The 15,769-nt window shown below is 35.3% G+C and overlaps 1 protein-coding gene across 3 annotated transcripts in view; it reads left to right on the forward strand.

The window, feature by feature from the left end:
* OGFRL1 (opioid growth factor receptor like 1) overlaps nt 1-15,402 on the forward strand; it is a 28,585-nt gene extending 13,183 nt beyond the window's left edge. Inside the window, exons 2-8 of one of the 3 annotated variants that reach the window (XM_072408505.1) lie at nt 3,244-3,333; nt 3,872-3,953; nt 6,991-7,069; nt 7,509-7,575; nt 8,768-8,913; nt 10,871-11,529; nt 14,156-15,402. In XM_072408505.1, the coding sequence (XP_072264606.1) occupies nt 3,244-3,333; nt 3,872-3,953; nt 6,991-7,069; nt 7,509-7,575; nt 8,768-8,913; nt 10,871-11,529; nt 14,156-14,220 (1,188 nt within the window). In that variant the 3' untranslated portion in view covers nt 14,221-15,402. Of the gene's footprint in view, nt 1-3,243; nt 3,334-3,871; nt 3,954-6,990; nt 7,070-7,508; nt 7,576-8,767; nt 8,914-10,870 lie in introns of all 3 variants that reach the window. The other 2 variants (XM_072408503.1, XM_072408504.1) reach the window with 2 other exon arrangements.
* The last annotated feature ends 367 nt before the right edge of the window (nt 15,403-15,769 follow it).

The raw sequence follows: 15,769 nt of genomic DNA on the forward strand, positions 1-15,769 counted from the left end.
TTGTGACATAAACATTTAGAGCATAATTGCATTTTTATGATACAAATCTTTGATTATGTTGTTGCTCATACATGGTTTATTCAGTATCTGCAGCACCAAAATTTGTTATTTAGTTTTAATTTGTTATGTTTTTGTTTTTTCTGTATATTGGTATCCCTGCATGACCCATTCTCTATCCTACCAACCAATTCTGAGCTAGAACATATAAGACTACACTGAGCAATATACATCAATGATTTCATCCTAAATAAAACCTAATTCTTCCTAACCCACTGAGTTGCCTCCTGTGCTGATGCGTTTCATCTTTAACAAGTTTGACCATTAAGGGGGTCACATTGTGCAGCACATTGTCCTTTTACATGTGATTGGAGCACATTTGATAGTGATTGGAGCTAGGACGAGCTCATCTGCACTGGTGCTATATTTTAATCTTTTGGATCAGGAACATCAAGGTAAGCTAGCATTTAGAGATTAAAAAGTTGCTAATTTTTAATAACTGTACCAGATGGCTCACTGCACCGGCAAAACACTTACATAGTTAGGTTAAAAAAGGCGTAATTTCATTACCTTCAACCACAAGGGAAATAAAAATATCCAAGACAAAACCCTATAGACATAGTTGATCCAGGGAAGGCAAAAAAAAAACTTATAAACCCTAGTTTAGAATTTTTTTTTTTTTTTTTTTTTTTTTTCCCCAACTGGAAAAATCCTTCCAAATCCTATCCATTTACAGATTGACGTTTCTGAACCTATTGACCCTAATTTGCATATTAACCGTCTGTGCGATACAGTGTCAAATGCTTTAGCAAAGTCCAAGTACACTATATCAACTGTTATTCCACTGTTTACCTGTTTACTTACTTCCCCATAAAAAGAGAGTAAATTTGTTGACAACTTTGGTCTTTATTGAAAGCATGCTATCAAATATTATTTTCTTGCAGAAAAACTTCTATGTGAATATTTACCTTTCTAACTATAGAAGTTGAACTTGCAGGTCTGTTACTTGGTAATGACTTTGTTCCCTTTTTAAAGATAGGAACCACATTGACCTTATGCCAATCCATTGGTACCATGCCAGTTATTAAAGAGTCCCTAAAAATGAGAAACGATGGTTTTTTTAGGATATAGAAAGAAGTGTACACATGTTAAAACTGGTAATGCTCTCAGTACAACTCTCAAATAGGTCAAGATAAAGAGTTTTAGCAAAACAATTTAATTTCAATTTTCCTGTTTAAAGTTCAGGAGTTCAGGGAGCACAGCTTCTTAGTGACAAAAGTATGTTTTTAATTTCCTCAAATTCTAACATCTTTAAACAGCAAATGGAAAAATATCTTTGAGCAAAGCAGCAAAACAAAACCATCTTGTCTTCAGCATAAACATAGCAAAAAAAGTGCCACAACAACTTAGAGCTTTTACCTGTAGAAGGGTTTTCACAGTCCAAGCCATTTCTGGGTATCCCCAAGCAGGGACAGGACTTTTGGCAATACCCAAAAGATGTTGCATCCCAGCACAATTCTCCGTCCCTCACACTATATACCATGTGCTCCCAGACGTTCCTGGATGCAAATATTCCCTACTGCCCTCCTAAAAGGACCATGATCATTAATACCCTGAACAACCCCACTAAAACTTGTTTATATATCTTCTTCCGTCACACCCCTTGGTATTTACATGGAATTATAGAAGGCAATCCTCCTAGTTTATTATATAATGATTAACTTCCAGAGAGATAATCTTGATGACCTCATATATTTCAGCCATGGTTATCACAAATATTTAATGTATCTTAAGCTTTTGAGCGACAGCTAAGAACATTTTTCTTGTTATGTTTTAACCTGCTTTTAGAAAGCTATTCCCATGCAACATTATCATTAATGACTATGTGAAGAATGCCCTTAAATCTATAACTGTGTATTTTTTTTATACCTTTTTATCAGGGGTCTCAAACTCAAATATACAGTGGACCAAAACTAAAAACTTAGACAAAGTCACGGGCCAAACTTGAAACTGAAATAACACACCTATTACGATTCTCTGCGTTAAGAGAACAGTACAGTGCGGGGCCTAATGTTATGAGTGGCTGGAACTCCTTCACTGAAGTAGCACCACTACTACAATTCCCTGCATTGTACAGTCTAATGCGAGGCCACGCATAGGCAGAAAGGCCGATGGTCTATAGACGGGAGTGATGTCGCTACTACAATTCCCGCATTAGTTGCGTCTATAAAACAGTCCAAAGTGGGGCCACACCTAGGCAGAGAGGCAGCTAGTCTATGGACGTGAGTGATGACGGGAATTGTAGTAGTGGTGCTATTTAAATGCAGCTGCGGGCCAGGTAAAATTCATATTTAGGATTTGCTTGGGGGCCAAAAAAAAGGTCGTTGTGGGACAGATTTGGCCCTTGGGCCAGAATTTGACACACCTGCCTTCATATCCGCTTGTATTTCCACATATGTATATTGTTAACCAGTTATATTGTATTGCACTTTCAACAGCTGAAAAAAGGACCATAATCCACATAAAGACTTTTTTCCTATTCAGATTCCATTCCTGACATTTTGTAAAATAGGCAGCTAAGGCCAAATCTTATGTTTTTAGGCTGGTTTGGGCTTTCCTTTTTACAGGCAAAATGTTAAACAAGTTGGAAAGTTCATTGATTAACGCTCATGGTATTGGGAAAATTGCAAAATAACCCGTTCTTGTTTTATACCATCAACAATCCTGTGTTCTGTTGCATTTTCAGCCAGATTTAATGTATTAATGTATTTCAGTGGTCGCCAACCTTTCAAACATCACGTAACGCTAAATCCACAAAATCAGGACCACGCATGTGCGCTATGTCACTCAAAGGGGAAAAAACTTCCCCCAGAGTGACATGATGATGCCAGAACCCGCTCACTCCCCCATTGCCGACTCGGATCTGCTTGCTAAACATCCTTGGGGGGACAGTAGCGCAGGGCTGTGGATGCAACAAAAGTTGGTAAATCTGACCTGGAACAAGCCTATAGGACAGAAAGAGATAAGTCAGAACTTCTGACCTATATTCTTGTCACTTGTCAATAGTTTTGCAGAAGTTGGAGTAGCATGATTATTCAGCAATGCCATTATCTATATTTCCTTCTTACATGTCTATTTAGTGAGGTAGTGGTATGGTTACAGAAACCTTTTTTTTATATAAATATATATCGTAATATAGGTTTTTATATTAATATGCTTTTTAATGTTTCAATATGTATTTTTCAGAATGACAGTAGCACATCAGACCAGAACTTCAAACCAAAGAGAAGCTTTTATGCAGCAAGAGATCTGTACAAGTATCGACACCAATACCCAGTATGAGATTTCTAATTCATTTTTAATTATTTCCTGTTCCTCTATTCATTTTCTTTTATAACTGTCTTATTTAAAATAAAAATAACAGAAATTTAAAATAACAGAAACAGGCCTTTACAAAAAGTACTTTCAGTAGGTTCTAAATACAGTGTTTTTAAGGACAGCAGTTTGTAAAGTGACTTTGCACATATTTGACACAACTAAAGATAATGAACCTTTTCTGTACATTGATGACCTGTTAGGATATAAATATGAATGCTTCCAATGCCTTATATTATTGTATGGAGGTTGAAGCGCTGCACACTTCTTCATTGTCAGTGACTAACTGGTGTAGCATGGAGTGGATATCCCAGGTGCTACATTGACAGCTTCTAAAATTCTGTTCTGACTGATCCCTATCTCTCCTGTAATATATGGAATGTTAATAGCCACTAATCCTTCATTTACCCATGCAAAACAGCTTCTGTCACATCCATTGTTGGCAGTAATGTCAATAACTTTAGGCACAATATCACTAGATGTTTTCTTTGTTTTTCAGCAGAATTTTAAAGATCTCCGTTGTCAAAATGACTTGTGCAATCTCAGATTTTACATGAATAAGATCCCTTTTAAACCTGATGGTATGTTAATTTTAGATTTAAGTGATGATGGCATGGATTAGATAGCTAAATATGGATTATAAATTCTAAATGGATGTCATTGTAAAGTTTTGTTTAGTAGTTTTCATGGTACATATTAAGTAAAGAGTCTCGTAAAAAGCTGTTTGATTTCTGGCTTTCTCTTTCTTACAAAACAGGTTAGTAAGTGAGTTGTGGGGCACTTCTATTATACGAATGCCAACTGCCAGCTCTAAAACTAAATCCAAGTATGTACTATGTGTGTGCTTCAGCATGAAACATTAAACTTACAAACACTCTCTAAAGCTAAAGTTCTTCAGACTAGGCATAATTTACAAAGTTGGATTCAACAATATCTTTGTATATTTGACCCTACTTTAGGTCAGAGCATCATAAACTTTTCCGTACTAAAAGTTAAACTTTTACATATGCTCTGATCTGTGACTGAGATGGGAACCAGTAAAAAGCTGCAGGTCTCTTACTGTGCTCATGCTGTAGTTTTCCTTTGAACACAGAAGTCACTGTTTAGCTGCTAAATTTTATATTTTTTAATGAAGAATTCAGAGGGGCTGAGTCGCTTAGATTTAGAAAAAAGCAGTCTTTGATGTTACTGTCCATGATTGGAGCATAGCCTAGAAATTTCAGCTTACAAATCATGATGCCAAAAGGATTTGCTTTAAATGGTTTTAAAATGTTAAGCTTTTTAAGTTTATATTAGTCAAGAGTCTAAATATTTTTGCAATATGTTGATATAGATAGTGAAGAAAGTATTTGTCAATGTCCCTCATAATAACCTGGTATAAAAAGTGTAACGTTGCAAGAACTAAGACACAATACAATGTTCAGGTGAAAAGCAGTTCAATGGACAGAAATAGTTAGATGTAAATATTACAATCACTCTCTGTCCATTCATTTTAGTATTCTTTATTGATCTGGTAGATTTATTAGAAAGCATTATTTCAATTTTTGTCAGTGATGTAATTTTGTTAAAGTTTCATAAAACTTTGCTGTAAGTTTTTGCACCTAGGTCATGGTATTAGCATTGTTTATTGTATGTTGTGAGGAAAATCCCACTGTTTATAGCAGTGTTTTTTAGTGCATGTCAATACTTTGTGATATGGCATTTATAATGAGCTAAGTGCTTTATCACAGGAAAAAACACACCTGTATTTTTGCAAAGCTGTGCACCACAAGGTATAAGGTATGACATATGGGTGCTGTAAGGCACTTTAGTATGGTATGTTTTTTTTTACTGTAATAATATGCTGGGGACATCAAACCAAATGTCCAGGAGGTTCATTTTGACATCCTATATCCTAAAATGTGTGTAAGGTCTCTGTATTTATTTTGGGGTCTCCCGGTAGCTATACCATCTCACATCTAATTCGCTCACTACAGAGAGTTTTCAGATTTTGTGTGGCAGGGGTCTAGACCTAGGGTACCCTACTCTAGATCCATCCAACCTTTCAGAAGGGGGTTGATAGCCCCATCACACAACACTCTTTGAAAGTATGGAATGATGTAAAATACTCTGGTGTTCTGATGTCACCACACACCTCGTTGGCTACCATACCCCAGTTTTTTACAGGTTTTGAGGTACCATCTCGTTTGTCTTGAGTGGTTGGCTCGAGATATCCGCAAAGCCAAAGATTGAATGATGGCTGTGGGAGTAATGTAAATCCCATCTTTACAATCTAAGTTTGATGTCCCTCCTCATGTGTTTTTTCTTATGTACAGCTACGTCACAATGTTCGGTCCTTACTCAAACACATACATAATCCTGTCACACACTACTTTTGAAGGGAAATGTGACAAGGACCCCTTGGGTAAAGGAATTATTTCTCTAATTTTATAATTCTTTGCTCTCAGCAAAATTGTCAGATAAACCAATGTATGCAACCAGGTGCGAAGAGGATATGGGCAGAACATTGGATGACACACAATGGGCACAAATCTAGGACACGGTGGCACAAGGTGTTGTCCACACTGGCTTCCGTGAAGCTAATTACAAATTGCCTATGCGTTGGTACTTGGTCCCAGTTAGATTGGCGAAATTTTATCAAACAATGTCCAATCTGTGTTTCAGGCAATGTGGTGAAGTGGGTGCGCACTATCATATGTGCACACCCACTTCACCAACTAGTGTACACACTTTTGGGACGAAATATGCGGAAAGACCCGTTAGACGCATTATTACTATTGAAACCCAATAACAGTACGAAATACCAATTTAAGCTTCCTAATTTTGTGTTTACCTCTGCTAAACGAACACTTGCTAGGGCATAAGGACAACTGGTATTTTCCTAATTATCTTTTGGCAGCTAAACTGAATGAAACTATGGGTACTTTTCAAATGATATGGTCACCCTGGATAGACAACTACTTGCCGGCTGACTTTAATAAAGATTTACTTTTACTTTAAAAGGTTTTTCTAATGTGCACACCCCAGTGAATAATGTGGGTTATATTTAATTCTTTAATATCTTTTTTTTTTTTTTTTTTTTTTTTTTTTTAAGCCTTTGTTTAATAATGGTAATTTTGGCTGAATCAAACTGTCGATTTTCTAGTTGCTTATTTTGTCATGATTCACAGGCATTGTAATGCTTAACTGTTTATTCGCCATAGTTGAACTGGACTATCTTCCACGCTTTCCCCCCTTCTTTCTTGTTATTTGTTTTGTATTGTTATTGCTTGTTTCTTTTTGAAAAATTGTAAAACCCTTATTCTTAATAAAAAAAAATTGAAAACAAAAAAAGTGTATAAGGTCAAATATCATAGATCATGGACATGTGTCCTTTATAAACCCTTTTAATAAATATCTGCTATGCATTGGTTGATTTATTAAATCATTGTAGGCTGTCCACAAAGGAATGTGAATTATATGCTCTTGCAACATTAGGCAATGCTGTATTTTTTTTAAGTGAATAGCCTATTTCTTTAAGTAGATCAGCTCCAATGTATAAATGCAAATATGAATGTGTTACATATTTGTTGTTTTCAACATTTCAGTTTTGATTTTATTTGCTTTATTCACATTTAGGAGTATATATTGAAGACATTCTAAACAAATGGAAGTATGACTATGATAAATTGGAACATAATCATACATATATACAATGGTAAGTTTTGATCTCTCCTATCTCTAATAAATGCCTATTACAGTAAAACTTCAGTCAAACAAATTATGTTGTTGTAATTATATATATATATATATATATATATATATATATATATATATAGTTAATTGTGTGGGGGCCACAAGGAATTGTGTGAGGGCAGGGTAAAAAAAAATAAAACCATTTGCTGGGAATGGATTAAAAATAGTTGTAGGTGAGGATAAAATTTATGTCTCAATGCACACCATCATTTTTACTGACAGTCATGGACATGCATGCTTTTACCTTTCAGATTTGTACTGTGGATTATAAACAACAAAGATCCTGCTCAGCCATATATTCCCCTTAATTTGTTTGCTTATCATCTAATCTTTAAAATGTCAAGTATATGGAAATAGGATATTTGAATCCATTACACTGCAGTCTTTTTCTTATGTTGCAGGCTTTTTCCTCTAAGAGAGCAAGGTTTAAATTTCTATGCCAAGGAACTGACCTCGTATGAAATTGAGGTAAACTGCAAGTCTGTGAAACTGAAATAAATGTTTACTGCATTTTTATGGTTACAGGTTTGAAATAAAAATTCTGAGTAGCCCATGTTTTAAAATACTGACTAAAGGCCGCAGCTTCACATAACCTGTTCACAATTCCGAATATAAATATGCATTTTTACTTAGCTTTGAGGGTTGACATTTGTTTGCATGGTTTTTTAAAAAAAACAGAGAGGGGGGACATCTTTGATGTTCTTAGAAGTACCTGTGTGACATCAAATACATCAAGCTATAAAAAATATTAGATGAGCAAATTATTGTGAAGCTTTATGCTAATTTGATTAGGCTGTCGTTTTTTTATAAATGTTTAGTGACTTTCTTCTAATGAGCCCTGGAATATGCAAAACTAAATCTCCAGCTGGCATGCAAACCCTAAGATTTATTAAAAATAAAGAACAATTTTTTTTTTTTTTTAAATCAAACTTCGTAATTCTGATTATATATTTCATTACACTTGTATTTTATGTTATTGTCATCTATAATTGTTTTTTTTAGTTAGCTATACAGTTATTTTGTGTTTTTCAGGCAGTTACAGTACTGTAGTATGATTCAAATGTTTTAATAGCATTCTGGATTTTTGATCATCTTAAATGTAAACATTATTTTAAAAGAATAGACAGATTTAGACATTGGGCCTGATACATAAAGATCTACAAGACTGGACAAGGTACATTTTATTAGTGAACCTGGGTGATCTAGCAAACCTTGAAAGGATCTAGAATGGTATCACTATAAATTACCAATCATAGTTTAGGAAATAGATCCCAATTTTATGAACTGCATATATTGTACCATTAAAAGACTTAAGTTCAGAACTAAACACAATCACTCAATAAAACCAACAATTCAATGCTGCAAGGTATATATACCAAAGGATCAAATGCAGAAGAGGGAGGCCTGGAAAGTCCGCTAATTATACTAACTCAATACATTATTCACAATATATAGCTTTCCTACAGGAGTATATATTATATAATTTGTGAGTTAAATAGTTTAAAAATGTCAAGGAACAATAATCCTATTTAAAAAGATATCATATCATAAACTCCAATAAGATAACATAACATAATAGATGTGTTGTAAAATAAATTGTAAAGCATTCAGATGGTTTTTGTTCGTGTACTGACTTGATTTTTTTTTTTTTTTTTTTAAGGAATTTAAAAAGACAAAGGAGGCAACCAAAAGATTTGTTATGGCATATAAAATGATGCTGGATTTTTTAGGGTTAAAGTTGGTAGACAAGAATGGCAACGTTTCCAGATCAGCAAACTGGCAAGAACGATTTCAGCACTTAAATGAGTATGTCAGATTATTCACGCTGTTCTGAATAATCAATTTTGATTCATTAATCTTTATCTAACTAGTATTCCTGAGTAGAATTTTGTCACTGGCATCTTGTGATGTATGGCATTGTAAATGGCTCTTGTGGCAGTATTACTTGCAATCAATGTTTATATAAGGTATACATTTGTCCAGAAAGGTAGACAGTATCAAAGGTTGTCTAATTGAATGTCTGCCCTGTGGTTTTTATTCTCATTCCTCTCCTAAAAACAATTATCCTGACATTAAGTACTGCATAACCTAATATTAGTTTAAATGGGAAATTTATCTTTTTATAAAAAGGATCTAACAGGCTGGTGTTTGGACACAAAGAATAGTATACATCGTATGTATGTATAATTTCTATCAGATTTTTGTACATAGTCGTGAGTAGTTTTGGGGATATAGAAATTCGGTATTTAATCATAAAATGATCAATTGATCATGGCTTTTGACTCCTGTTCATGTAGTTGCTTCACTGTATAATAGGTCACGTAAAGGGGTCTAAGAAGCTGCTAGTGTTCACCAGAGCAGTACACAAGGGCTCATGGACTTTTCTGCAGAGGGTTGTGGCCCTCAGACAATACCAGAGTCAGAAACAAGCCAATGGTCTTGGTTACAGCAAGCGGACAAAGTCAGAGACAGGTGTTAGGCTGCGTACACATGCTAGATTTTTGTCGTTGGAAAATTTCAGTCAAGGGACTAAAAGCGCTGTACATACAGCTTGTAATGTCCAAGAATCATCTGACATGTTTACAGCCTTAGCATGCAGCCACTGTCACAGAGGCACTAAGAGCAATATTGTCACAAGGTAAAGCTGCAGGGGGGGTCAGCACTAGCATAGCAACTTCTGAAACAATCAAAGGAGGCGCTTCCCCACTGGATTTTAATGACGGTGCTTTGAGCGAAACCCAGAAGTGTGAGCAGCTCCCTCAAATAGCCGTGAACTCTTGAACGAACTTCTAATATGCTGGTACTGGTATACTGGAAGATTTTCCAGCATGTTCCAGCATTGTAAAGCATTCAAATTTGATTAATGGCCAATTCCACAACATGTTAGATTGTGAGCTCTCTGAGGGACAGTTAGTGATATGAAAGTGGGCTTTGTAAAGTGCTGCTTAATATGTCGGTGCTTTATAAATACTGGATAATATTAATGTTCTGCCATATGAAAAACAATTGTAGCAAACGTCTGCACATTCCAGGAGTCTGTTGATGATAAAGATTATAGACAGATCTTTCAAAATGTATTCTTAACTAGAGATCTGCTTGACTATACCCAGAGACATCGAATGCCATTTGGAATATTCACGTTAATAAACAATAAAAATAATATTCCATTCTGTCCAACACTCACAGAAATTTAAACACTAAAATCTTGGCGACATGCATTTTTGTGCACTATATAGACATCCGCTACATAACCTTTATCTCCAGGGGACAAAAGCCGTTGGGCTGAAACATTCCAAATTCTGAATCTGTGACGCAAATACAAGTTGACAAGGTTGACATAAAGTTTATATTGTTCTCTAAATCCAACACGATTTGTCCATCTAGCTGAAAGTAACTTGCATGTTTAGTTTAATTAGCCAAAAGATATGGATATAGTACAGGAATAAATGGAGATGCTGGAATAGATTGATACTTTTTTTGTTGAGTTTTAGCTATAAGTATTTGCTTTGTCTTGTGACATAATGAAACCTCCAGGGTAAAATTTAGTAGTAGCTGCACAACACAACATTAGACCTCTATAATGTTGATCTCTTATTCTGGAATTCACGGATACTAGATACCAGTCAGGTGTATTTGTATTATTTATCCCTTACAATTTTCTACATTGAGGAACTTAAATATTTTGTTTAAAATACAATATTATTACAAAAGAAGTGACCAAGAAATGGTCAAGAAATGACCTCTACTGCCTTTGTCATTCCAGATCTCAGCACAACTACTTAAGAATCACTCGTATATTAAAAAGTCTAGGAGAACTTGGATATGAGCATTTTAAGGCTCCCTTAGTAAAAATCTTTCTTCAGGAATCTATTGTTGAAAACACAATCCCAAATATGAAACAAAGTGCTCTGGAGTATTTTGTTTATACTATAAAGGAAAGGAGAGAGAGAAGAAGACTTTTGCGGTACGCTTACCATTACTACCAGCCTCCCGATCACTTCATTTGGGGACCACCCACAAAACAAAAAGCTCAGCGAAGTAAATCGGTTAAAAAGACAATAGCTTCAAATAGATCCCTGAAAAAACATGTACAAAAATCTCAGGATGCCAAGATTGAGCAGGAACAGGTAAAAGCAAGAATCGGTTCTTTTGAGGAAAAGCTAACCGATCATACTGAAGTAGAGACCAATCCGGAAACTGCAGGTTCGATTGAATTAGTGGAGAACTGTAAACACGAAATGGCAACTGTGACTGATGATGACAAGATGGTGAACACTGAACTGAAATTTTTGTCCACACACAGAAATGACACAACAAATATTTCCCTTTATGGAAATAAATTAATGGAAAAAAATACAGAACATCTCGGCGATGAAAACAATACAAACAGAATTTTAGTTGTTGATGCCATTGATGAAGATGGTAAGGATTGTTTGTGCAGCTTATCACCCGGGACTACTGCTGAAAGCAACACAACTGAAGAAAACCTGATAATTTAAGAAAAAGCCAAATGATAGAAATATAAATACAATATACAGGAATGAGTTACTACATAAACGGTTATGTAAAAACAAAACTGTATAAAATGTAGCACTGAAGTCCCAAATTTATATGTTTTCTAACCTTGGAATAGCAAAAACCAGCAATCTTAAAGTCACCTTATTGTCAGAAAGGAGAGTTTGCCTGTAGGCCATCTTTGTTCTAGTGCTGTGGTTCTTTATTGTGGATATAACATCAGGTATCTACATTTTGTATATGTCAGTCTCCACAGAAGTGGTAAACTTTAGGTAATAGGAGAAACTTTGGGTGTGCAGCATTGACAGCCAGCCAGAAATGAGGTTTTAGCATCTTGGAGTTGTCGGATTCGTGTGAGGTTATAACAAATAAATCTGAGTTGCAATAAACATAGTAGTAGGTGTGTGACCCCTTATCTATTTTTTGTAACTGTAGCCACCAATACATACATTTTATTTGGAAATGCTAACATTCATAAAAATACTTTTATCAATGCCCACTGCACACTAAATCCAACAGACAAGATTGGAGCATTGAACATCTCCCCATATCCTGAAAGGCCATTGTATAGGAAGGGTGGACCTTTAAAAGAATCCTGTAGCTGCATGTTCAGACTATGTATGTTTATCTACAAAATTTACAACACAGGCAATTGAAATCAAAATGTCATTCCTCTTTACTTTTTATTGCGAGCAAAAACTTGTCATTCTGCCAGCGCTCTGGACTGTTAGATACCGATGTAAACCTGACTGTAGGCTGGGATTACATTTGTTCAAGGTATCAGCGCACATAACAAACCTTATATTGTGCATTATGTTAAGGCAACCCAGCACAGATAAAACTGCACCTAACATTTTTTGCAAGAAAACCGTTCATTTTAAATGTCATTGTAGGAACTAATGCATGTGATGTTCATTATCACAATACAACACTGGCACCTATTTTGGGATTAAATAATTCACAATGCATACAGCTGCAGCCTTCTTTAGTGGCTTTTGTAAAGGTATTTTACTGCTTATTAGAATAACTAAGAAATACAATGTACATAGTCATCCCTCTATCCAATGTCCCACATAGAACTGCATAATTTAGATCAATAGACGTTTTACTTTGTATTTCCCTGCCCAACTATAACACATGCAGGAAACTGGATGCTGAATACTATGGACAGCTACTGCTATTTTCCATTTAATTATCCAGTAAGATATATAATTACAATATCCGTATATTTCAGGATATAAACAATTGGCACAATAAACCACTGGCTCCACCTGTAGTCTAGTATGCTTTTTTACAAAGGTCAGAAGGTAGAGGAAAAGATTCTCTTCCATCCAATTGTTTTGTATGTTACACTTGTCCATGTATTTTATAGGAAACGAATATAAAGAGAAGTGTTAGTGGTGCACCAGAAAATAGTTTAAAAAATGATTTGTAAGCATGTAATGAGGGCAGTTCTCTGCACAACAGCAGGGCTAGTATGCGAAAATGAAGACCAAGAAATGAGAACTAACAATTTATTAGATTGAGTAAATTTGTATTTGGCTAGGGTAACTTGTCAGCTGAGATGTTCAGAATTCCCTTTATCTCCTCCTTGTCCAGCCATCCAACTGGTTCTTTTCATACTGTAAAGTATCTAGAACAATGTGTTCTGATCAGCTCATTGACATTGTACTGGAAGCTTGGTAAAAAAAAAATCCAGGGTTTGGTTTTTCTATGATGATAGTTCACCAGAGCAAGAGAAGGATGAAGAAGTGAAGGATGTAGGATTATGACTTTGTCATTTGCTACCGCAGTGTTCTATGGATTCTAGACTGACCCCACCCTCTACTTTGAAAAAGTTTTTTGTTTTGCTTTTAATAAGTAATTATATTAATAGTATAACTATTATTCACCCAGAACCTTGAAAAGGAGCTTTTTCCTAAAGAACAGAACTCCAGTGCCATGCTTGTATGGCTGCTAATTTACCCAGGTCAGCCGATAGCAAACCTTATTCTTGAAGGTTTTACTTTTGAGTGTTCCCCCCTCCATTTCAGGGTTCTGGTTGTATGATAACTTGGCACCCCTTGTAGGCCTAGAGCACTTAGCTAGAGTTTTGAAAGAGATTGAAGCAGAATGGATGCCTGGATCCATTTTGCAAAATTTAGAATATCACCTTTGGGTTTATTTTCCCAAGAAACAAAATGTAAAAATAAAATGTTTATAAGCTTATTCATCACCGGTCCTTCCCCAAGGGCCACTCAACAATGATATTGCCCCTGACTTAGTCTCTGTGTCCAACGCTTCTTTTGATGATGTGTTGCATAGGCTCAAATTGATAGGTAAAGGTGCGTAGCTGGCTATGTTAGATATTCAATCCGCTTTTAATTCACTTCACATTTATCCAGTTTTTCCTCTTTGGGTTTTCGTTTGGACAGGTATTATTTCTATGATAAGGCTGTTCCCATGGGCTGCTCCCTTTCTTGTAGGTACTTCAAATCTTTTTCTACTTTTTTAGAATGATTTGTTAATTGTGTTTCCTCACTGTTAATTTCAGTGTGCTTCGAACAATATCATCCATTACTTGGATGTTTTTCTTATCATGGGCCCAGCATCATCTGAAGAATGTTCCTGACTTTATGGCACATTTTCTACTTTGTGCAAGAGGTTTGACGTTAGAACGAAGTTTGAAGAAGTGAATAAATCACCCTCCCCTCTACATGCCTGGAGTTTTTGGGTATCTTCATAGAAACAGTTTCTAACTCCCACCAGAAAAAAACTGTTAATGACTATGAGTTACTTCGCAGAAATAAAATGGATCAATAAAAAAAGGGGCGATTCATCACACTTTGGTCCATCCCTTCCCCTCCTGTTTGCTTAAATTATTTAGTGACATCTTTTGTAAATTGTCACACTTTTTCATGCTTTTTGATTCAGAGGAATGCCATGCTGTTCACAGGATTTCAGAGCTACAAAAGTGCCTTTGGTATTTGCAATATAGGTGGGCAGTGATCTGCTCCTTTTAGGTCATATTTATGCCCTCATTTAACTGTGTAATCCTTTTATTTTAGGTGATCATAAATTTGTGTGGATTGTGGGTGGGTTTGTTCTGTGAACATCCTATTCTGTCAACCTAAGGCTGGGCCCTCACTGTAGCCGTAAGGCCACTTCAATGTATTGTGGTTCAGTAAATCGGGGATGAGCTGCGGTAAATTTACTGCTGTTTTTGACTGTTTAGTACTAATCCAGTATGACCCTTCTATGTTGTTAAAAAATTTGTGAGGAAATAATTTACGGCATTGTAAAACTTTAGATGTTCTCTTTAACATTTGTTACTTGATTTGTTTTAGATGCTTTTCCTTTATTACAAATTGTGTTTTCTAAGATAATCCCACCCATTCTTTGGCTACCCCCTCCCGTTTCTTGTTTGAACACCTGAAAGCTACTAAACCCTCAGTTGGCTGCATGTCTAAGTAATATGGGGTGTATTTCTTTTTATCTTGTAGATTTGGAAGGTAGCGTTGCAGGTTTGTATAGTGCTGACCTTGTTCATCCAACATTGGGCTTGACATTTATAATCTAGAGAGTTCACACAATGGAGCTGGCCATGACTGGATTAGGGTAACAGCTTCATAGGGACAATGCTGTCTAGAGTTATTACTTATAAGTGGAGCTCATCATGGGTGAGCACTTAGCTGTGTATTATTGCAGGTGTTTTAAAAGATGTTAACAAATACATATGTTTATCAGTAAACAGTTTAGGATTATAAAAATTAAAACCATTAATAAAGACAGTGGCCATAACATTCCAAGTTGGTCCTTTTTTTTTTTTTTTTTTTTTTTTTTTTATAAAAGTTACAGATTATTTAAGAATGCTGAATCCTATAAAAGACTAAATAGCACATTCTATCAAGAAAAAACTGTTCTAAATAATCTAATAATGTGTGGCAATAAATCAATATGCATTGATACAGAGGCCACCAAATGCAAGCTTTCATTTGAAAGATGAGTCAGGGCAACAGGTACTTATAAATCATTATTAAGCATGTACTGTAAGTCTTAAAAAAAAAAAAAAGTATGCAATTATTTAGGTATGCTCCTGGTTTATGGAAAATGTTATTATCTAGAATTTATTTAGGTAAATATCTAACATTAAAAGAATTTCATTTAC

This window comes from Pyxicephalus adspersus, chromosome 4 (genome assembly GCF_032062135.1).
Source record: "Pyxicephalus adspersus chromosome 4, UCB_Pads_2.0, whole genome shotgun sequence".
NCBI lineage: Eukaryota > Metazoa > Chordata > Amphibia > Anura > Pyxicephalidae > Pyxicephalus > Pyxicephalus adspersus.